At 45.1% G+C, this 24,595-nt stretch overlaps 2 protein-coding genes across 2 annotated transcripts in view; one reads left to right on the forward strand and one right to left on the reverse strand.

Moving 5' to 3' along the window:
• PTGFRN (prostaglandin F2 receptor inhibitor) overlaps positions 1 to 24,595 on the forward strand; it is an 84,476-nt gene that overhangs the window by 18,818 nt on the left and 41,063 nt on the right. The window contains exons 2-3 of the mRNA XM_035252578.3: positions 18,794 to 19,162; positions 22,705 to 23,118. Coding sequence (XP_035108469.3) covers positions 18,794 to 19,162; positions 22,705 to 23,118 — 783 coding nt within the window. The remainder of the gene's footprint in view (positions 1 to 18,793; positions 19,163 to 22,704; positions 23,119 to 24,595) is intronic.
• LOC100395597 (histone H3.3A-like) lies at positions 7,997 to 8,611 on the reverse strand. The gene has a single exon (XM_003733540.6). The coding sequence runs from the start codon at positions 8,505 to 8,507 to the stop codon at positions 8,097 to 8,099; it is 411 nt and encodes a 136-aa protein (XP_003733588.4). The 5' UTR covers positions 8,508 to 8,611; the 3' UTR covers positions 7,997 to 8,096.

Raw genomic sequence — 24,595 nt, forward strand, 5'->3', positions numbered from 1 at the left:
CTCCCTCCCAAATAGGTAGGACCATAGGCACGTGCCACCATGCCCAGCTAATTACATTTTTTTGTTGTTTTCGAGACGAGATCTCACTATGTTGCCCAGGCTGGTCTTGAACTCCTGGCTTTAAGCCATCCTCCCACCTTAGCCTTCCAAAGTGCTGGGATTACAGGTGTGATGCAGGAGATAATGGTTGTCTTGGCAGCAAAAATGAAGAGAAGTTGCATGAACTGTGAAGAGCCTGTCAGTCCCGACGAAATGCAGTCTTTGTCGCCTCCTTTTAATCTTTTTTGATTTCGAGAACATGTGTGTAAAGGCTGAAAGAAGATTTCCAGATATAAATGGCAGGATAGATAACATTAGAGCCAGAACTACCGAGTAAATGTCACGTAGAAACAAGATTTAAGACTCTGGACCACCCTTCTTACCCACTGTGGCCTGTTCGTCACACCGCCCCTTCCTTGTGTTTCTGTAGCCAGGCACAGGCTGATGAGGACCGAGAGAGTGTCTGCTATGATAATTTTAGCTCCTAGAAAAAATAACAGACTTTGTGAGATTTAATGCCCACACCTGGACCTTGCCGTCACTTAGAATTCTTTCACCTTTTTGCTTGTCAATCCTGATATTTCCCTCTGTGACCACAGCCTCCTTCCTTGACTCCTTTCAGATTCCTTCCTCTGTTGCCCTGTTCTTCATCCTAGTCGTGACTCCCCTGATCTTGAACACTCCTCCTTTCCAGTCCGCCAGGCCATTCTCACTTTTCTTGGCTCCTCCTCTTGGCAGACTCTGGTGGTCAGCATTTCAGCAGTGAGCTTGTTAATGTCCTGGAACCCTCTGTGGTGTTTCTTTGCCAGACCTCAGATTGTATTGTATTTCCGTAATTCACACCAATCGTAGTTTGTAAGCCTGAGCTTGATAATCTTGCTGGGGAAAATCTCAAAGCTTGTTCATTTGAGATTCCAACAAAGTCCTGGCATCCTTACCGGCCCCAGCTCTCCTTTGTGTTCCTTTTGTGATGGTTTCCTATTATATTTCTTCTGATGCTTATTTTAAACCTTTGTCAGGGTCCTTAGCATCCGAACTCCTTTCTGCTATTTTCCTGAGACAATAGAGACCAAGCAAAGAATCTGCAAGCTTTTGCCTTGAAACTTTTAAATATTTTTACTCATCCTTTTCTCCTTCTAACCTGAAAAAAAGTAAGGGCTCTATCTTTGGCTCTCTTTCTGTCTCTGTGTATTCTTTCCCTAAGTGACCCCATGCAGCCTGTGGCTTTAAATACTATGTATGTGCTGATGACTCTTCAGTGAGTATCTCCAGCTTGGACCGCCCCACTGAGCTCCAGACTTAAACATCCAGCTGCCTATCCCACTGCACGTCCACTTGGTGCCCGGTAGGGATCTCACATTTAAAATGACCAGAAGGCAACGCTTGCTTTCCTTGGTACAGATTTGCTTCCCTCTAATTACTTCGCTGTCTCTGTAAGTGGCGTCACCCTGTAAGCCAGGTGCTCAAGTCGGAAGCCTGAATCATTCTTGCTTCCTCTCTTCTTCACTCCCCACATTCAGAAAGTCGATTTGTCTTTTCATTTATATACAGGTTAAGTCCTGAATCTGACCACTCCTGAGAGTCGCCACCACTGTCAGTTAAGGCCAGTGCCCGTCAGTTTTTGCTCGGTCTACGGTAACTTGTCCTTGCTTCCAAATTGGCCCCATATAATCTATCTTCCCCACAGCAGCCAGACTGAAATTTCTACAAAGAAAGCAGGCTCTATCATTTTCTCGTTTATGTGCTTCCCATTTCAACCAGAATCCAGGGCCCCTGCCCCTCATTCATTGTAATTGGTCACGGTGATCTTTTCTTCTCTACTTTAAACACCCAAGCTTGCTCCGTCACAGCGCTTTTATATTTGCTGTACTGTGTCTGGAGCAGTTTTGCCCCAGAGCTTCAATCACTGTCTCTTCCTCATTCTGGTCTAAACTCAGACATGACCCTCTCAGAGAGGCCCTTCCTGACCAGGCCTCGCATTGTCATATTTGAACTGAATAGCATTTGTCAGTGGGCCTGTTTCATCACTGTCTCCATCCTAGAACACAGTTTTCTTGCAGGCAGGGGCTGGTGGCTGTGTGTCCAGTGCCTGGAAGGTGCACCGGGGGACTGACTGGCTGACTTTGCAGGGCGGACTGCCTGCTTGCTGCTTCGGCGCCTTCTTCACGGCTGTGCCTTCTCCTCCCTACGTCTTTGACTGTTGCTTCTCTCCTGGCTCTTACTTTCCAAATCCCATCCCTGTCATTGAAAATGGGCTTTTCTGGAGGTTGCCAGTGACTACTTAGCCATTAGTTCATTTCTGTTTTCTCCACACCCACCTTCCTTGACTTTTCTGCATGTTTGACATTGTAGTTCATTTTTTCCAACAAAGGCATACAGTAGGAGTCTGCTCTAGATACTGTGCAGGATGCAGATATTGGTAGGAAACAGCTCCCGCTTTAAAGGAGCTTGCAGTCTGCCAGGAACAAGTAGATGAGTATGTCCATTAAAAACAGTAGGTGTTGGCTCACACCTGTAATCCCAGCACTTTGGGAGGCCGACGCGGGTGGTTCACGAGGTCAAGAGATCGAGACCATCCTGGCCAACATGATGAAACCCTGTATCTACTAAAAAATACAAAAATTAGCTGGGCGTGGTGGCCCACGCCTGTAGTCCCATCTATTCGGGAGGCTGAGACAGGAGAATTGCTTGAACCCAGGAGGCGAAGCTTGCAGTGAGCCGAGATCACGCCACTGCACTCCAGCCTGGTGACAGAGTGAGACTCCATCTTAAAAAAACAAAACAAACAAACAGAAAACAGTAGGTGTTACTCCAAACCCTTTCTTGAAATTCTTGCATCCCTTGGCTGCTAGGGCATAAGCCTTTCCTGGTTTCTTCCTAACTGGCTACTATTTTTTTTCTTTGCTGGCTCTTTTTCTTCTGCTTGTGCCTTAAACATAAGACTTTGCTGTGATTTTTGTCCCATTCCCTCTTTTCTGTGCAATAATCTGTCTCCTGGTGGCCTCATCGACTCCCACATCTTCACTGCTGGGCAGATTTCCTCTTACTCACCTCCCTTCATGCATGTGACTCGACACTGATGTCAGGCTCAAATGTCTTTTAGGGGTATCCATTCCAGCTGCCCGGTAGACATTTCTACTTGTCAAAATCTTACTATGAGAAAATAGATTTCACCAGTGATGAGCTTCCCTTTGGCTTCTCTCGCCCCTCACAGGTCTACCAGCTGATCCTTCCTCTGTTACAGCTCTCAGAGCTGCCGCCTTTTGATTCCTGCCATTGCACTTGCTTTCCTTCTTACCGCCTCTCCCCGCCATTGGTAGAGGGCCTCTGAATGCTCTCTGGGCCTCCACATCTCCTCTCCAGTCTGTTCTTGATATACTGCTTTGGTCACCCTGTCTTCACCACGACCTGCTGTGTTCCCTCGTGGCCCCTTCTAGGTCTTTGCTTATGCTACACCCTTATCTCTGGTCGCTTTCCTCCTTCATGTCTCTGTTCAGCCTCCCCCTCATCCAACCATTTTTCAAAGGCCCAATTCGAATATTGACACTGCATGAAGCTTTTCATCCTAAATTCCTTTGGATGGAAATGTCCTCATTGTCTTTTGACCCCTGAGGCACCTGCTAGTGTCTCTCTTTGGTTATTGCTATTCTTCCTTATACAGGTTGGGTATCCCTAATCCAGACATCCCGAATCTGAAATCCTCCAGAATCTGAAACTTTTTGAGCGCTGATACATTGCTCAGAGGTCACGCTCAGAGGAAATGCTTGTTGGAGCACTTCAGATTTTGGATTTTCAGATTGGAAATGCTTAACCGGTAACCATGCAAATATTTGAAAATCTGAAATCCCAAACACTTCTGGTCCTAAACATTTTGAATAAAGGATAGACAACCTGTAAGACAGTTTCCACTTTTTTTTTTTTTCTTGAGATACGCAGGCTGGAGCGCAGTGGCGCTATCTCGGCTCACTGCAACCTCCGCCTTCCAGGTTCAAGTGATTCTCCTGCCTCAGCCTCCCAAGTAGATGGGACTACAGGCATGAGCCATCATGCCCGACTAATTTTTTGAACCTTTAGTAGAGATGGTGTTTCACCGTGTTAGCCAGGATGGTCTCGATCTCTTGACCTCATGATCTGCCCACCTCAATCCCCCGAAGCGCTGGGATTACAGGCATGAGCCACTGTGCCAGGCCCAGTTTCCACCATTATACACCGCCTGACTCTTAGCATACCATACGTGCCTTAAAGGAAGATTCACAAGCTGATTTACCTTTCTTTCTTTCTTTTTTTTTTTTGAGACGGAGTTTCGCTCTTCCAGGCTGGAGTGCAATGGTGCGATCTCCGCTCACTGCAACCTCTGCCTCCTGGGTTCAGGCAATTCTCCTGCCTCAGCCTTCTGAGTAGCTGGGATTACAGGCACGTGCCACCACGCCCAGCTAATTTTTTGTGTTTTTAGTAGAGACGGGTTTCACCATGTTGACCAGGATGGTCTTGATCTCTTGACCTCGTGATCCACCTGTCTCGGCCTCCCAAAGTGCTGGGATTACAGGCTTGAGCCACTGCGCCCGGCTGGCCCGCTGATTTACCTTTCACTCTCACTTATCACCTAGCACAGGGACCTCTTGCTCAATGGCTGTGTGTTGAATGAGTTATCTTGTCTTACATTTGTCTAGTGTATCTCAGCGAGGTCCTAGCTGAACTTATTTTTTTAATGCTTATAAGCACTGCTTTAGTTGAACCTTATTTGCTTCTGGATGGGGTTTTGAAGTTCTGCCATATGTGACTTTATTACACATTCTCTGCTGGCTATAGCTTGTTTAATGTGCCTTGCTGCATTTTCATTACTTAGGGACTGTCTAGATGAAAGTTGGCATGATCCTTTCCTGCCAGACCTCTCAGCGGCCGACTTGAAGAGACAAAGGTTTTTCATTTGTTGAGTCAAGTACTCCAATAAAGGCACTATAAGGTTTTATAAGTTTGACTTTCTGCGCATTCATTTCTAGTTCACATGTGGACTGGGAACTCTGTGTGGAAATCCATAGGCCCCCAGTCTCTCCTAAAAGCCTTGTAAAGACTCGGAAAGTGGGAATTAGGCACCCATTTACAAGGCATGCTGAAATACCGTAACCTCTTTAGTTTCAGCATTTCAACTCACCGGTACCACTGGAGTCAATAACTGCTGATACTTATCTTACAAATGGTTCAGATTGGAAAGTCAGATTGCTGGCTTCTAGGCAGCTCAGTGAAATAATAAAATTTGAGCGATAATAGAAACAATTGCAAGAATTTTTAGCAGATACGCTGTACTCTGCAGGTCTTGATTTAGAATAATGCTGATGATAACCTGAGAAATAAAATCTATTTCCCTCGGATATCAGGAAGAGGTGGAAAAGCGCAGATAAATGAAGTGGAGCCTTCATTGCCTTGTCTGTCTTAATGATTCCTCATGGTTGCCAATAGAACTTATCGAAATAAACATTGCAGAAGTAGTGTTTACCTTGAAGAACTTGCCTTTTTCTGCCTGTCCTCATCTTTTCCACCTGATAGAAGGAAGTTGAAGGCATTTAATTAGTTTCTTGAGTATTCCGGGGGTAGGGAAATGGTGATCTGGAAACAATTAACTCTTGGTTGTTAATTTTCTACTGCTGAGAAGTCAGAGCAGAGGACTTCTAAAAATCCCTTCTGTACGATTTTGGAATAAAGTTCTCTGCACCATTTTTGAGCATAAATATGTGTGATGTTAAAGTTGGTATCACTTAAAATAACAAATGTCAAATTTTTGAAGAAATTCTTAACAATCCAATTTCTCATATTTCTCTCATCTGTCTACGTCATATTGAAAACATATAATATTTCTTCTTTCACTGACTCATTTCTGTATAATTTTGCTGCCTATCTGGTTCCATTGCCCATGGAGCATATGAGATGTTTTATAGGGAATTTTAAGCTGTTTCTTCTTCCTACTCAAAGACAAAAATCAACAGAGGGTGACAATATTTAATGCAGTTGAAGGCAAACCAGTCCAGCCTATCTTTGGCTTGATAGTGCAGCATATAGGCCAGATAAACTTGGGTTTGAGTCCCTCACGTTAAAGCCGCTTCGACCTTCAGGAGGGTGTTCAGCTTCTTTGATTCTCAATTTCCTCATATCTAGGATAGGGGTGATAGTAGCTACCTTTGGTTGTCTTCTGTGGATTAAGACAATTTGTGGATAGTGCCTGGCTCAGTCAGTCAGTGCATGGCATGTAAGAAACGCACAGTACATTGTTATTCTTCCACTTACTTTATCCGGATCTTGTTGTGGAGAGAGACTAGGAGATTTGGTAGAAAATCAAACTGAATACATCATGAAATACACACTTTGAGAAATGATTATATGATTTTAGCTGAAATGATGGAGTCTTTGATTAATCAAGTATTTTTTATTCTACCCCCACCCCCACCAATTAGCTCGTTGTTCAGTCTTTCATTTTTGTGGTTACTCTAGAGATTAGAACATGTATCAGCGACCTGCGAGTGTCCGCTCGTGATCCTTTTACCTCTTCCAGGATAATGAAAGGCCTTACAACATGGAAGCTCCAGCGTATTCCGCCCCTGCCCTCACTTTTTCTGCTATTGATGTCATATATTTTAATTATATATATATATATATATATTGAATTCCAGAAGACATTACCAGTATTGTATTTATAGTCAATATTCAGTAGGTTTACCCACATAGTTATTGTTTCTGCTGCTCATTTTGCCTTCTCTCATTTCTGTGACTTCAAGTGGGATTATGTTCCCTCTATTTGAAGAACTCCCTTTAGTATTTCTCTTTGGTGCAATTAATTCTTTTTCTCTTGTTGAGAATTGGTTGAAAGCATGTTTATTTTGCCTTCCTATTTGAGGATTTCTTTTTTTTTCCGTATAGAATCCTAAGTTGGCAGTGACTTCCTTTATCACTTCGAAGATGCCATTCTGTGGTCTTCTCATGAGCATATTTCTTTGAAAGTTAGCCATCAGTTGTATTCTTGTTCCTTTCTCTGCCTTTTAGCAGTTTTGCTGTGATTTACCTAGGTGTGGTTTTCTTTATATTTATTGTTTATTTATTTATTTTTTTTTTTGAGATGGAGTTTCGCTCTTGTTACCCAGGCTGGAGTGCAATGGCGCCCGGCTAATTTTTTGTATTTTTTTAGTAGAGACGGGGTTTCACCATGTTGACCGGGATGGTCTTGATCTCTTGACCTCGTGATCCACCTGCCTCGGCCTCCCAAAGTGCTGGGATTACATTATTCTGTTTATGATACATAGCTTGAATCTGTGGCATGATGTCTTTTGTTGGTTTAAGAAAAATCTTAGTCATTATCTCTGCAAAAATTAATTACGCCTAATTCTAGTACCGTCTCTCCCTCTCCTCCTGGGTCTCTGACACCACATATGTTTAGCCTTTATACTGCATCTCATAAACTCTCATCTAGCTTCTTTTAGTTCTTTTTTATACCCTGGGCTTCAGTTTGGGTAACTTTTACTGACTTTTGTTTTATTTTTTTATTTTTTTTATAGTTTAATGTATTTTAATAGCAAACTTACAGGAACAGCACAGAAGACAGACAACATTAAAAACATGTACTTGCATGTAGGACAACTCAGTTAGAAAAGTATAGTGAATGGATGGAATCTACTGTATGATAAAAATGCTACAAACACCATTTAGTTGCCGTCAATAAGAAATTTACTTGTTTTAAAAAAATCCAAATGCTGGCATTGTCCAGAAAAATTTAACAGGTTTATTTATAATTATTATAAAGTTGAACCGCTGAAACTTGTTCACTGAAACATTTTAACTTGCATTAATGCTTTACATCTCCGCATTTATATTAAAAATTCACACACAAATGAAAATGGAAAAACTGCCAATGCCTGATTTCTGTCCCCTATTTTTCTACTCGCAATCATATACTTAGGTACCTTTTGACCCCATGGAAAAAAAATTATCCAACGTTCAGAACTACCAATAACAGGAAGAAGAGAATTTTTTTTTTTTTTTTAGAATGAAATGTTTCCCATCATAGTGGATTCTTAAGCACGCTCTCCACGTATGCGGCGTGCTAGCTGGATATCTTTTGGCATAATTGTTACACGTTTGGCATGGATAGCACAAAGGTTGGTGTCTTCAAAAAGGCCAACCAGATAGGCCTCACTTGCCTCCTGCAAAGCACCAATAGCTGCGCTCTGGAAGCGCAGATCTGTTTTAAAGTCCTGAGCAATTTCTTGCATCAGACGCTGGAAGGAAGATTTGCGAATCGGAAGTTCAGTGGACGTCTGATAACGTCTAATTTCACGGAGTGCGACAGTACCAGGCCTGTAACGATGAGGTTCCTTCACCCCTCCAGTAGAGGGCGCACTCTTGCGAGCGGCTTTTGTAGCCAGTTGCTTCCTGGGTGCTTTACCACCGGAAGATTTGCGGGCAGTCTGCTTTGTACGAGCCATGGTATAGAGACCTCCTTACTTACCCTCCTTCTCCTTCGGCTGGAGCTCGGCAAGCTAGAGGCGGCGCTGGCGTTGGAGAGCGACGGCGGCGCGGCGGCGGCTGCAAACACCTTTTGTTTTATTTTGTTTTGTTTTTTTGAGACGGGATCTCACTCTGTTGTCCAGGCAGGAGAGCAGTGGCACAATCATGGCTCACTGCAGCCTCCATCTCCTGGACTCAAGCAATCCTCCCATTTCAACCTCCTGAGTAGCTGGAACTACAGGTGTGTGCCACCACACCTGGCTAATTTTCTTTTTCTTCTTCTATTTTTTTCTTTTTTGGTAGAGACAGTACCTCACTGTATTGCCCAGGCTAGTCTTGAACTCCTGGGCTCAAGCAATCCTCCTGTCTCAGCCTCCTGTTGTGCTGGGATTATAGGTGAGAGCCACTGTGCCTGGGTGCTGACTTCTTTTGTGCAGCATCTAATCTGCTGCCAAACATATTTATTGACCTCTTAATTATATATATATATATATATATATATATATATATATATATATGGTTCTAAAATTTCAATTTGATTGGTTTAATATTTTTCAGTTTGGGTGAAATCCTATTTTCTATTTCTTTAGTCAATTAATTGTAGTTAAAGTCTATGTCTGATGAAAACAATATCTGGATCCCTGCAGGTCTTGTTCTATTGTCTGCTTTTTCTCTTTTTTTTTTACTTAATCTGGTTCTGTCATCTGGCTGTCTGGTAAGTTTTGATTGAACACTAAAAAATTATAGTGGCCCTGTGTGATGTTATCTTATCTCTGAGAAGAATTACTTTTTTCCTAACAGGCCAGTAGAGTAAGAGAAGGTCACCTTTATCCAATGAGGCCAATGAGGAATTGAGATGCTTTGGAACTGTCTTTCAGTCTTGATGAGAGCTAGTTGCTTTTTCAGCTTTGCTTTACCACCTTCCTTTGTGGACTCAGAATTCTAGTTTGTGTTTCCCCATAGTATGAGTTGGTCAAAAATTTTGCTTAACCTCTTAGCATCTTCGTGTTTATTTCCTGCTTAGCTTCTCAGCCACTTGCCACCTCCCCATACCCCTCAACGTGTCTTTCATAATGTCTGTTGCCTTGAGGGGACGGCACTGTAGTATGTCAAGCTCACTTCTCTGCTCTTTCTTTTTTCCTGGGATCTCGCTCATCAGACTCTCACCTTCTTAGTATCCCTGAACTTCAGTTGTCTTCTCGGCCCCCACAAGGTGCTGGAAGCACTGAGTGACTAATTTGTACTTGGTTTCTAGCCTGCACCGCTTAAAAATGGCAAATATCTGAGAGAAAAGTGGGTATTGTTGAGTCCACCTCAGTATCTTTCTGTTGTCTTGGCCCCTTGAGCCTGGCTGCCTTGATTGCTCACCGCTGCATTCAATTTGCTTTTATCTGTCTTTTATGGTTTCTGTAGTGGGAGTGGGGTTGCGGGGCAGGGAAGGTGGTAAACACTCAGATTTTCAGTTACAGCCCTGGAAGGGCTATCCTCTTGGAATAAGAGCAAAGCTGAAAAAGCAACTAGCTCTCATCAAGACCGAAAGCCAGTTTCAAAGCATCTCAATTCCGTGTTGGCCTCATTGGATAAAGGTGACCTTCTTACTCTACTGGCCTGTTAGGATCTGATATTCTTTTTGATCTGATATTAGCTACTCTGTCGTAGCAGAAAACAAAAATCTGAAAGTGGAAGTCTTAATTATTGGTCTTTTGAAATTTAAACTCTACTTACCACCCCCAAATATTTGAGTCAACTTCCAATGAAATACACATACATATACATAAACACTGCAAAAAGGTGATAATTAAAGTGCCCTTGTTTTGTGTTGGGTGTCAAAGGTCCTCTGAGGCCGTGGTAACTGCCCTGAGAGTAAGAGCAACATGTGTAGTTCTTGTTTTGGGGAAAGAATATACAATGGTCCATCAACAGGTGTTTTTGTTTTTGTTTTCTGGTACTAAATTTTAGTGGAATTTTATTGTATGGATTTTTATGTCATTGAACAACTCAGTAGTGTCCTCAATAGGACTTTTAAGGCTGATAAATGTTTGTTGTATGAAGATTTCTTATACCGACCCCTGAAAACAAACAAAGCCACAATTCAAGATTGTTACTTAGTAAGGACACCTTTATGAAGAACTAAAACAGTTCAGGTACCGAAGTGTTTGGAACCTTCAATCTGAAACACTGGTAGGACTTGGAAAAATAGAGGAAAATTTTCTTTTCGTCTTTTTCCCTCAGTTATCAACTGCTACAAAAGGTTTTGACAAAAATTGGCAACATGTGGCTATGTAGATATTCTTTTTGATTTGAAAAGAGCCATATGCTCTATTTTTCCAAGTTATATTTATTTTTAAATATCATTAGCTGTTATTTAACAATATTACAAGAAATCTGTGCTAAATGCCAGATTGGTTGGAGGCAATTTGAAATTCTGTTATCAAAATTTAAAATCTTGATTTGCATGATGTGAGGGGACATCCTAGTTCCGCATGCGAGACGCTGCTCAGGTTTATGTCTTTTCAGATTAGAATTTGATCTTTCATGCATCCGTTCGTATCTGCTTTACTTTTCCCAGTGGTGCTATCACATAGCCGACACTGAAGGTACTTCTGCAGGTTGAGTTGGAACATGAAGGAAGTTGTACCTAAGTGATCCCAGGGGAGTTGGGGAAGGCTTCACAGACGGGGTGGTGCTGCAGCCACCTCTTGCAAGAGGGTGAAGAGATTGGTGAGAGGGTATTCCAGGTGATGGAGGCATGAAAGCAGAGGCTACGAAGCACTAGAGAGCAGGGCATTTCCAGAGAGTAAAGAGATGTTTGTTTTGTGGGATAGAAGCATCAGAGAGTGGGAGAGCAGTAGGAGATGAAGCTGCCGTGAGCCAGAGAGTGAATAGTCTTGTATGTCTTTTATTCATTCATTCATTCATTCATTCATTCAACACCTATTTTTTAAACAACTACTATTTTACCAGGCCCTGTTCTGGGGAGTGTCATTCAGCAATGGACAAAACAAAAATCACTACTCCTATGGAACTTACATTCTACTGGGGAAAAAAAAAACCGACTGTAAATAATAGTAAAAACATATAAATGTTCACAAAATATTTTAGTAGTAATTGATAAGGAGAAAATTTGGCAGGAGCAAGAATGGGGATGTGCCACTTTAGGGTGGTCAGGAAAGGCATTATTAAGAAGGTGCTGTTAGGATACAGATCTCAAGCTGGTGAAGGAACCAGTGGGATGAATGTCTGAGAGTGTCCTGCCCTGAGGAAATGTGCAAGGGCCCTCAAGTTGCAGTAGATGAAACCCTGGGAGAAGAGCATGTCTGGAGTATAGCGGAGGAAGAAGAACAGACAGGAGGTCCAAGAAAGAAAGAAGTCCAGATCCGGTAAGGATTGCCTCTGTAAGGATTTCAGCTTTTATCTGGGTAAGATGGAAAGTGATTGGGGAGCTTTGAACAGAGTAAGGTATAATCCAACTTACATTTTTCAAAGATCACTTTGCTGTGTTGAGAATAGAGATCAAGAATGGAAGCCAGGAGACCAGTAAGGAACATTGCAGTAATGCAGATGAGAGGGTTGCTGGACTGGGCCAGGGTGACAGCAGTGCGGGTGGCTGGTGGGTAGATTTTGTCCTGTAGGTGAAAAGGCGCCATTAAAGCCTTTTGATCAGTGAAGTGACATTGGATTTGTATGTAGAAAATATGATTTCAGTGGCCCTGTGGAAGGATTGGAGAGTTCAGAGAAGGAGATGAATCAGTTTCTAAAGCTCTGATCACTAAGAATAAAGATAGAAAAATAGAGATCTTACAAGGATGCAGTCTCATGCTTGTGGGAAGGTTGTCTACCCTGGCCAGCTTCTCAACAGGGGACAGGAAAGGAAAAGATTAACACATTAGGAAATTCCTCTGTAAACCTAGCCAAGAAAGCAAGGTGAATGATTATGATCAGGTTTATCCTAGAGGTGGCCTGCCCAGCACGTAACTAACTGCAGCCCCTTGCCACAAGCCAGGCATCGTGAGTGCTGTAAGTGCATTTGCGCATTTAATCCTTCCAGCCCTCAGGGAGTGTGGCGACAGATGAGGACACTGAGGCACAAGAGGGTTAAGCACAAGGCTGTTTTGCCTCTGAAGAGTCTCACCATGATGCTTTCTTCTAGAAGATCTCTTTGGGAGAGTCAGAATTGTCTGATTGTCTCAAAACTTAAAATGTAAAAAAGTGATCACCTCATTTCTTTGTGAACTGTGGTAATGATGGCTTCAGAGAATTGGTCATCGCTGGGTAGTGATATAGTATTTCAGTGTTCTTTGAGTTGCCAATGACAGAAATTTCCTTTACCTTAAGAAGCATAAGTGGTCTGGTGACGGTGGCTCATACCTGTAATCCCAGCAGTCTGGGAGGCCAAGGTGTATTCGAGCATTTTCACACTGTTGATAGAGACATACCCGAAACTGGGGAATTTACAAAAGAAAGAGGTTTAATTGGACTTAAGTTCCCCATGGCTGAGGAAGCCTGATAATCATGGCAGAAGGCGATGAGGAGCAAGTCCCACTTTACATGATGGCAGCAGGCATAGCCCATGGCTGGAGAAGCCTCACAATCATGGTGAAAGCTGGGAGGAGCAAGTCACATCTTACATGGATGGTGGCAGGCAAAGAGGAGAGCGCTCGTGCGGGGAAACTCCCCTTTTTATAACCATCAGATCTCATGAGACTTACTCATTGTCACAAGAACAGCATGGGAAAGACCTGCCCCCATGATTGAGTTACCTCCCACCAGGTACCTCCCATAACATGTGGCTCAAGATAAGATTTGGGGTGGACACAGCCAAACCATATCATTCCATGCCCGGCCCCTCCCAAATCTCATGTCCTCACATTTCAAAACCAGTCATACCTTCCCAACAGTCGCAAAATCTTAACTCATTTCAGCATTAACTCATAAGTCCACAGTTCAAAGTCTCATTTGAGACAAGGCAAGTCTCTTCTGCCTATGGGCCTGTCAAATCAAAAGCAGGTTAGTTACTTCCTAGATATGGTGTAGGTACAGGCATTGGTGAAAAGAAGCATAAATAGCTGCCTTTATGAGCTATTTCAAATGGGATAATTGGGCCAAAACAAAGGGGCTACAGGCCCCATGCAAGTCTAAAATCTAACCGGGCAGTCAAACCTTAAAGCTCCAGAATGATCTCCATTAACTCCATGTCTCACATCCAGGTCACACTAATGCAAGAGATAAGTTCCCATGGTCTTGAGCAGCTCCTCCTCTGTGGCTTTACAAGGGTAGTGCCTCTCTTCCAGCTGCTTTTATGAGCTGGCATTGAGTGTCTGTGGCTTTTCCAGGTGGATCTACCATTCTGGAGTCTGGAAGATAGTGGCCCTCCTTTCACAGCTCCACTAGGGACTCTGTGTGGGGCCTCTGACCCCACATTTCCTTTCTACACGGCCCTAGCAGAGGTTCTCCATGAGAACCTTGCCCCTGCAGCAAACTTCTGCCTGGGCATCCAGGTATTTCCATACATCTGAAATCGAGGTAGAGGTTCCCAAATGCCAGTTCTTGACTTCTGTGCACTCACAGGCCCCACACCACATGGAAGCTGCCAAGGCTTGGGGCTTGCACCCTCTGAAGCCATGGCCCAAGCTCTGTGTTGGCCCCTTTCAGCCATAGCTGGAGCACCTGGGATGCAGGGCACCAAGTCCCTAGGCTGCATACAGTGTAGGGCCTTTGGGCCTGGCCCATGAAACCACTTTTTCCTCCTAGGCCTCTAGGCCTGTGATGGGAGGGGCTGCCCTGAAGACCTCTGACATGCCCTGGAGACATTTTCCCCATTGTCTTGGGGGTTAACATGCTTCTCGTTACTTACGCAGATTTCTGCATCCAGCTTGAATTTCTCCTCAGAAAATGGGTTTTTCTTTTCTATTACATTGTCAGGCAAATTTTCCAACTCTTAGCTCTGCTTCATTTATAAAACTGAATGCCTTTAACAGCACCCAAGTCACCTCTTAAGTGCTTTGCTGCTTAGACATTTCTTCTGCCAGATACTGTAAATCATCTCTCTCAAGGTGAGAGTTCCACAGGTCTCTAGGGCAAGTGCAAAATGCTGATAGTCTCTTTGCTAAAACATAACAAGAGTCACCTTTGCTCAAGTTCCCAACAAGTTCCTCATCTCCATTTGCGACCACCTCAGCTTGTACCTTATCGTCCATATCATTATCAGGCTCTGGGTCAAAGCCATTCAACAAATATCCAGGAAGTTCCAAACTTTCCCACATTTTCCTGTCTTCTTCTGAGCCCTCCAAACTGTTTCAACCTCTGCCTATTACCCAGTTCAAAAGTGGCTTCCACATTTTTGGGTATCTTTTTAGCAACGTCCCACTCTACTGGTTGGTAGCAATTTACTGTATTCGTCCCTTTTCATGCTGCTGTTAAAGACATACCTGGGACTGGGCAAATTACAAATGAAAGAAGTTTAATTGGACTTAGAGTTCCACATGACTAGGGAAGCCTCGTGATCATGGTTAAAGGCAAGGAGGAGCAAGTCACTTAAGTGGATGCTGGCTGGCAAAGAGAGGAGTGTCTTGTGCAAGGAAACTCCCTTTTTATTACTATCAGATCTCATGAGACTTATTCACTATCATGAGAACAGCATGGGAAAAACCTGCCCCTGTGATTCAGTTACCTCCCACCAGGTACCTCCCACAACACATGGGAATTCAAGATGAGATTTGGGTGGGGACACAGCCAAACCATATCACAAGGCAAGAGATCACTTGAGGCCAAGATTTCAAGACCAGCCAAGATTTTGAGACCACTCTAGCAAGACTCCGTCTCTACAAAATAATTTTTAAATTAGCTGGGCATGGTGGCACAGTGCCTATAGTCCCAGCTGCCCACGATCATTTGAGCCCAGGAGTTCAGTGAGCCACAATTATGCCACTACACTCCAGCCTGGGTTACAGAGCGAGTCTCTGTTTCAAAAACAGACAAAAATTTTAGAAAAGAAAAGAAACGTAAGTGGGGATAAGTGGAATTGCAAGAAACTGAAATGTCCAGGGAAAGGGGTACATGGGTGTGTGTATGTGTGGGTGTACATTGTTGCACACGCGAGTGTGATGTATGGTTGCATTGGGAGTGGTGTAGAAGGCATGGCTGGATCCAGCAGCTCAGATGCTGCCATTTGGCAGCCACTGGGGTGGCTCTCTGACCTCTCTAGTCCAGGTGCTGGGTCCTGGGTCTGGGTCTCTTCTTCTATGGATGACTTCTCATGATCAGGAGGCCCGCCCATGTGCAGCTTAGAGTATATCATCTTTATATTACCTTGATTACACTGAAAGCCAAAGCCTCTTTCTAAGAAGCTTCGGCAAAAAAGAGCCAGAAATTCTGATTTACCAGGTTTTAGCCCTGGTACCCGTCTCTGGCACTGGGGGTACAGTCAGTCTCATCTGAGGCAGTTAAGGAATGCTAGGCAGCCACTGTGGGTCTGCCTCATGGTTGCCGGAATTAACAGGTGTGAGGTCAGGGTGTCATCCTGAGCCACTAAGTTACCTTAGAAAGAAGTAGCATGGGCCAGGTGCACTGGCTTATGCCTATACTCTCAGCATCTTGGGAAGCCAAGGTTGGAGGATTGCTTGAGTCTCAGAGTTTGAGACCAGCCTGAGCCACATAGCGAGACTCCATTCTACAAAAAGTAAAACTAGCTGGGTGTGGTGGTGTGCGCCTGTGGTCCCAGCTACTCATGAGGCTGAGGTGGGACAATCACATTAGCTCAGAACGTTGAGGCTGCAGGGAGCTATGATCGTGCCACTGCACTCCAGCCTGGGCAACAAAAAAAAAGAAAAAAAAAAAAGGAAAAAGGAAGGGAAAGGAAGGGAATGAAAGAAGGAAAGAAAAGGAAGGAAGGAAAGATAGATGGAAGGAAAGAAAGGAAAGGAAAAAAGAAGTTTCGCATTCCAGCACTGCTCCTCAACAGTACGTGGGGTTAGTGCTACCATTCTCTGCAGAGACATATGTGACTCGTAGTTCTTCTAAGTTACCAGCACCCATAGCTTTATTTTATTTTTATGAAGAGTAATGTGATTTAGGTTTCAGCAACTTTTCTTTGAGCTGGAGTTCAATCTCCGTCTGCCCCCAAGATGGGCTGGGAGGAGAAGGCCGTCGGTCAACCCCCGCTCAGAACCCATGCTCTTCCCCATCACCTCTTTTCTTACATGGACACTTCCTTTTCCCTTCTCAAAGTAAATGATAATGGGTGGAGAAAACAAGATACAGCTTTAATCCAGTGTTGTTGTTTTTCTTTTTTAACTCTGACTCAAATTAAGGTTTAAGATTTCCATCATCTTCTGGTACACACATACCTTTGTTAACAAAATATAATGAAACAATATTTATCTTTTACTAAATGTAATGTACTCTAAGATTTATTCTAATATTTTTTATTTGGTTTAATTTCATCTTTAAAAATGTGCACATGCTGGTCATGACTACTATAAATTCATTTCACAACCCACTAAAGGGTGGCAACCCAGAGTTTGAAAACAGGAATTAAGCCAGTGGGAAAACAGGGGCAGTAGCGTATTAGTCTGCTGAAGCTGCTGCAGCTGAGTACCATGAACCAGGGTGATTGAACAGACATTGATTGCCTCAATGCCAGAGGCCAGAAGTGGGTGTCGATGAGTGGGTTCCTCCACAGGGCTGAGAGGGAGAATGTGTTCCATGCTTCTCCTCTAGCTTCTTGTGGCTTGCTGACAATTTGTGGCAGTCCTTGGCGTGTAGACATATCACTTTAATCTCTGCCTTATCTTCGTGTGGCTTTCTCCCTGTGGGTTTGTCTGTGTCCAAATTGCCCTCTTTGTTAATTTTTTTTTTGAGATGGAATCTCGTTCTGTAGCCCGGCTAGAGTGCAGTGGTACGATCTCGGCTCACTGCAACCTCCGCCTCCCATTACCCGCTTTTTAAGGATACAGTCATATAGGATTAGGGGCTCACCCTATTCCAGTATGACCTCATCACAACCAATTATATCTGTGACAACCCTGTTGCCAAATAATGGTCACATTCCGGGGTACTGGGGACTAGGACTTCCACACAGGAATTTCGAATGAGGACAAAATTGAACGTGTAACAAATGATAAAAATATAAAATTAATAAAAGATTCCCATTTCCTGGAGCCCTTATTACATGGCAGACTCTCACCTAGGCATTTTATTTGATTAACTCAGCGAAGCCTTCTTGTCCCAATTCTTAGTGGCAGAAGTCAAAGGGAAGAGAGGTCTCTCAGACTGACACTTGTGTCTCCTTGATTTCAGACATGCTTTCTCTTGTATATGTTATTGCTCTACTCTTCGTAGAGCATCAGAAAGGTGCCATATGTGTTTATTTGATGCAATTGAAATGCTAAACACAGGTAGTAAATACACTGCGAAATCCTGCTGAAGTTCATTGCAATGAAGATATCTTAAAGGACTCACAGGTGCCAGTCATAGAGTCCCTGCCGGAGAGGCCTGGGAATTGTGCACTCTTAGGGAAGGGAAGCCAGTGAACTCATGTGTGTCCTCTGGGCTCATCCCCGGCAATCATCTGCTGCATTCCTAAGAGCACCCAGCAACCGCCTGCGTCTCTCCCTTTGTGCTTCCCCATCCTAATTCTGAATTTAGATCAGAACAAAGAGTGGAGAAGGAAATGAGCCAGAAAATAGAAAATTAATACTTGGTAAAATCGTCATATTTTAAAATTAATTTATAGGCAATGTCAGATAACAGGAGTTAAATCATTTTATCAGCAGGCTGCTCTAGGATTTTAAAATTGGCGTCTGTCGTTGTAAGTCAGGTCTCAGGAGCCCCAGGCAATGGTCTCTAGGGATGAGGGTTGATATAGGGTGGGCAGAAATGTAAATACTTGACTAGCTCTGCCCTTTTTTTTTTTTTTTACACAGAACCTAAAATATTTTTATATCACATTGAGTGATTAGGTTGTGTTACATAGTAACGGGAGGGAAGAAGCTATTCAGGTTTATGGTTAGCCTGCTTTTAATGCTTATCTTCCTCGCTGTCAGTCCTGGGAAACTGGTTGTGTGTGGTGTTCATTTTAAGGTTGTATTCCTGGCTCATTATTAAAGGGACAGGCTTAAACTTCTGCATAGACACATTTTCCCTAGCGGTTTGGCGGTCACATTTCTGCCATCCCTGTGAGCAAGGGCATCCACAGGTTTGCCACATTTGTACTGGGAAGACTTTCTGTGATGAAAGACCTGTCTTTCATCTCTTATCATTGCAGGTCTTTGTCAAGGGCGTGTGGTGAGAGTGCCCACAGGGACCCTGGTTCGAGTGGTGGGCACTGAGCTGGTCATCCCCTGCAACGTCAGTGACTATGATGGCCCCAGCGAGCAGAACTTTGACTGGAGCTTCTCATCTTTGGGGAGTGACTTTGAGGAGCTTGCAAGCACCTGGGAGGCGGGGTTCCCAACCCAGCTGTACCAGGAGCGGCTGCAGAGGGGTGAGATCCTGTTAAGGCGGACTGCCAATGACGCCGTGGAGCTCCACATCAAGAACGTCCAGCCTTCAGACCAAGGCCACTACAAATGTTCCACCCCCAGCACAGATGCCACTGTCCAGGGCAACTATGAGGATACAGTGCAGGTTAAAGGTACAGTCCTTACGTGAGCTTATGATGCCAGGGGCCAGACCTTTCTTTGCCACTGGGCCGTGGGTGACTTTGTCAAGAGACCTAATTTCTCTGGGGCTGTGCTCCCTCCTCCGTCCAGTGGAATAGTCGTGTCTTACCTGATTCAAGGCAGGGGATGGGCCAGATGACCTCAGAGGGCCCTTTTCCACACAAGTGTGGTTCTGAGTCACCCTCTGCACAGTGAGCTGGAGGCAGCATGATGCAGTGGTGGAGAGCTGGCTCTGGAGCCAGGTTGCCTGTGCTTGTTTATAGTCCAGTTGCTGGCCCTACTACTTGTCAGCTGCATGGCTGTGGGCATGTTCCATGCCTCAGCTTCCTCCTCTGTAACCTTAAAGGTTGTAAGTACAGGCCGGGCATGGTGGCTTATGCCTGTAATCCCAGCACTTTGGGAGACTGAGGCGGGTGGATCACCTGAGGTCAGGATTTTAAGACCAGCCTGGCCAACATGGCAAAACCCCATCTCTACTAAGAATACAAAAATTAGTTGGGTGTGATGGCATGTGCCTGGAATCTCAGCTACCCAGGAGGCTGAGGCAGAAGAATCACTGGAACCTAGGAGGCAGAGGCTGCAATGAGCCAAGATTGCACCACTGCACTCCAGCCTGGGTGACAGAGCAAGACTCTGTCTCAAAAAAAAAAAAAAGGATGTGAGGAGGACAGGTGAGTTACTATGTTTTATAAAGCCTTAGAGCAGTGCTGTCATAAGCATTCATTGGTTAGTGACAGGAAGGGGTGATCATGTTGAGGATGCTCAGCTCTATGGGAATAACAGACACTTCAAAGTTTTCTGTGTGATTTTCATGATTTAAGTGCTTGTTTGTACCGGAAGCTGTATGTGTTACATGTAGAGAAAAAACATGTGGTCTCTGCTAGCTTATTGATCTAGCTGTGCAAATAATTGCACCTTAGTACCTGGAATGTTTTAGGATTTGTTTTAGAGGTTTTGTTTGTTTCATTTTCCGACTCCTTTTAAATTTACTCACACATTCAGTTCTCTGAACCCAATCAAAATAGGGCAGAATATTTCCCTAATTTATGCATGAGGAAATGGAAGAGCATAGGTTAATTACTTGCCTAAAATCACACAGCCAATTAGTAAACGAGCAAGAACAAACCATTTTAATTTGGGGCTAAGAAAATAGAAACATTATAATTGTTGTTATTGGTACTTAATTATGTATTTATTTGTATCCTGCCCTGTTCCCAAGCGGATTTATGTCTGGGTCAGAATGTATGTAATTATCAGAAAGTAGAAAATGCACATGATGATATAAAAAGAGAGGGTTGATTGAGGCATTCATTCCCTCATGAATTGTAGAGCCCTGTCGTGACTCAGAGACCGTTCCCTCACTAGACTCATCAGGGGATGAAACTGCCATGTCCCTTAAGGAGGTAATGAAACACCCAGTCTACCTCCTCTTTATTCCTATTGAAGAATGCCAAATATGTTTTTTAGAAAAAGACATTCTTGCGTTGGAGCTAAGTAATGCCACATGCCAGCCAGGAGCGGTGGCTCACGCCTGTATTCCTAGCACACTTTGAGAGGCCAAGGCAGGTGGATCATGAGGTCAAGAGATCGAGACCATCCTGGCTAACATGGCGAAACCCCGTCTCTATTAAAAATACGGAAATTATCTGGGCATAGTGGTGCGCACCTGTAGTCCCAGCTACTTGGGAGGCTGAGGCAGAAGAATCGCTTGAATTTGGAAGGCAGAGGTTGCAGTGAGCTGAGATCGCACCCCTGTACCAGCCTGGTGAAAGAGCAAGACTCTGCCTCAAAAATAAATAAATGAAATAATAAAAAATAACGCCATATGCCACCATTTCATTAAGTCAGACACTCCTGGTATTACCTGGGCTTCTCTTGAGTGGGAGGAAGGGCAACAGGAGAATTTCCCCACCCCAGCCCCACTTCCTCCAGTGTCTTTCAGCCTCTTCTGCTGTCTTTGGATGGCAGGAGACACAAGAGGAGGCCTTTCTTGGGTGAGGAAAGCAATGGATGACCACAGGAGACTGCTGTCAGGTGGAGCTTCTGTTGGTTACCATGTGTGGTCCAGGGTCTGCCTGGCCTTCAGCTTCATGGGTCTTGAAACTATTCAGCCGTGCCCCAAGAGATGAGCTGGCCTTGAGAACTGAGTCATATTAGCCAGACTCACAGACTGATATGTATACTAGAAGGTCGTTATATTTATTTTGCAGTAGACATGGGTCTTTGGGATATGTCCTCCTAAAAATGTAGCGGTTTTTTAATGTTTTCTGGGATAGCCGCTTCTCAAGGACAGTGAATTAGTTTCTGAGTGTGGAATTGGGGGAAAAAAACCAAAGAGACAATGAGCAGTGGTGGAGGGTTCTCGTAGGCAGCTCATCGACAAGCCTGATGGATTTTCCCTGCTCCTTGGTAGCAGCCCCGTTTCTGGTTGCCAGAGTAGCAGTATCCACCGCTTACTGCTCTTTACCTAAATAGCACCACTTATACTTCCTTGATCGCTGCTCCCTTTTTCTGGGCTCTGTAGAAGTGCCTGAGCCGGCTCCTACCACGTGGATACGCTGTGTTCACCCTAGTCATTCTGGGGCATTCCCTAGGCTGCAAGCCACAGGCAGCCCACGCCACCCTTTCTCCCCTGTGGATCTTGCCACTTTAAGTCTAGAAGGTCACCTTATCTGCAAACTCTGAGGGCTCCCTACCCTAGCCCTGGTCCTAACCAAAGGAATGTTTGACAGTCATACGCAGTGATTTATCACGACTGCTAAGTGCCACACTGTCCTGGGAACTCACCTTGTTTAACTGTTTAATTCTCATGTCAACTCTATGATGAAGGTCCAGTTGTCATCCCCCTTTTAGGAAACTGAGGCACAGCGGGGGTGTTGCCTTAGGGGTTACAGAAGCACATCCCATCCCCAAGGCATGACTCCCACGGGGAGTTTTCACCACTCAGTTCTAGCATGGGGTTTTATTGGTATCTCTTATTTTGCTTTTTCTCTCTTTTTTTTTTTTTGAGACAGAGTTTTGCTCTTGTGACCCAGGCTGGAGTGCAATGGCGCAATCTCGGCTCACCGCAACCTCCTCCTCCTGGGTTCAGGCAATTTTCCTGCCTCAGCCTCCCGAGTAGCTGGGATTACAGGCACGCGCCACCATGCCCAGCTAATTTTTGTATTTTTAGTAGAGACGGGGTTTCACCATGTTGACCAGGATGGTCTCGATCTCTTGACCTCGTGATCCACCCGCCTCGGCCTCCCAAAGTGCTGGGATTACAGACTTGAGCCACCGCCCCCCGGCCTTATTTTGCTTTTTCAAGTCAGAAAGTCAGTTGAGATTACAGATTAATCCAAATGGGAAAACGTCCATCAGGGCCCTGGAATGGGGGAGGGAGAAAGAAATGGTCTGTGGTTGCAGCTATGGTCCCGGCTGTGGCCAGTAGGCCCTGGAACTGACTGGCCCTTACTGGGTGCGGGCGGCGGGGTCAGTGTGGACCGGCTGCTGACCCAGTTTTCTCTCTCTGCAGTGCTGGCCGATGCCCTGCACGTGGGCCCCAATGCGCGGCCCCCGCCGAGCCTGAGCTTGCGGGAGGGGGAACCCTTCGAGCTGCGCTGCACCGCCGCCTCCGCCTCGCCGCTGCACACGCACCTGGCGCTGCTGTGGGAGCTGCACCGTGGCCCGGCCCGGCGGAACGTCCTCGCCCTGACCCACGAGGGCAGATTCCACCCGGGCCTGGGGTATGAGCAGCGCTACCACAGTGGGGGCGTGCGCCTCGACACCGTGGGCAGCGACGCCTACCGCCTCTCGGTGTCCCGGGCTCTGTCCGCCGACCAGGGCTCCTACAGGTGCGTCGTCAGCGAGTGGATCGCCGAGCAGGGCAACTGGCAGGAAATCCAAGAAAAGGCTGTGGAAGTTGCCACCGTGGTGATCCAGCCGACAGGTGAGCTGGAAACGATGCGTTAGGGGTGACGCTGTTCTGTGACTAATGACTGGTATAAAGAACCGGGCGGGGAGCCCCGTGGCCATCTGACAGGAACTGCTTCTGCTTCCCATGTGAGGCCTTATCTTTAGGGGAGTAGGGTGGTGTTGAGTGGATGGGGGGCGGGGTGCATTTGTTTTGTGCTGAGGATGCCTGTCGGTTTGCTACACAGCTTCTTTTTTTTTTTTTTTTAATTTTATTATTTTATTTATTTATTTATTTATTTTGAGATGGAGTTTCGCTCTCGTTACCCAGGGTGGAGTGCAATGGCGCGATCTCGGCTCACGGCAACCTCCGCCTCCTGGGTTCAGGCAATTCTCCTGCCTCAGCCTCCTGAGTAGCTGGGATTACAGGCACGCGCCACCGTGCCCAGCTAATTTTTTGTAATTTTTAGTAGAGACGGGGTTTCACCATGTTGACCAGGATGGTCTCGATCTGCTGACCTCGTGATCCACCCGCCTCGGCCTCCCAAAGTGCTGGGATTACAGGCTTGAGCCACCGCGCCCGGCCTACACAGCTTCTTTTATCTAAATTCATGTCCATGGAAAGCCGTGGCCTACACGTTAACACAAAGGCAGTTGTTTCACTCAGAGTTTAGGTGCCGTAGTCCCTCAGCCAGATTAGGCCGGGCTTGGTGTTCAGTGGGGTTTTGGGGTGAAGGTATTCACACTCTGCCCCCTAAGCTTTACTGGGTTTGGTGTTTCCCAAGTCCTGGGACCTGCCTTTCTCTGCGGCTGTTGGGATGTGTTTCTGGCTCATCCCAAAACCCTTCATCTAACTTGCGTCCTCTAGGCCTGCCTTTTGGTTCCTGCAGATGTACCTTTCCTGGTAGGGGAGGAGCTCTCTAGGGCAGGAGCACTTCTTGCTTACCTGTATCATACAGACCACAGGAGCACTCAGTGCTGGGCCTATACAAGACACCCTTTGTCCTGGCACCTTTTTTTTAGACCCTCTACTGCAACTACAGAAGTAATTAAGAAAATGCAAAATGCATTTTAGAAAGCACATAAAAATAAAAGGAAAACATGCTACTGATCACTCATTGTCCAACCAGCATCCATGGAGAACCTACTGTGTGCTCCGCTCTGTTCTGGGCCATCTGTGTTTCAGACTCATTCCCAGGCCCTGTGGAAAGACCTGCAGCAGAGACCGTGTAAAGAGACCAAGACAGGGTGGCAATGTCATTGCTCAGGATGAATGGGTATCCTTGGTTTTCTGTGAGTCTAAATCTTCAGATCTCAGAGTACTTTGTTGCTGTTGCTACTGCCTTCTGTTTTTATTTGTTTTTTTTTTTTTTTTTGAGGCAGAGTCTTACTCTGTCACCCAGGCCAGAGTTCAGTGTCATAATCTTGGCTCTCTGCAACCTCCGCCTTTTGGGTTCAAGCGATTCTCCTACCTCAGCCTCCTGAGTAGCTGGGATTACAGGTGCCTGCCACCA

Source organism: Callithrix jacchus, chromosome 7 (genome assembly GCF_049354715.1).
Source record: "Callithrix jacchus isolate 240 chromosome 7, calJac240_pri, whole genome shotgun sequence".
NCBI lineage: Eukaryota > Metazoa > Chordata > Mammalia > Primates > Cebidae > Callithrix > Callithrix jacchus.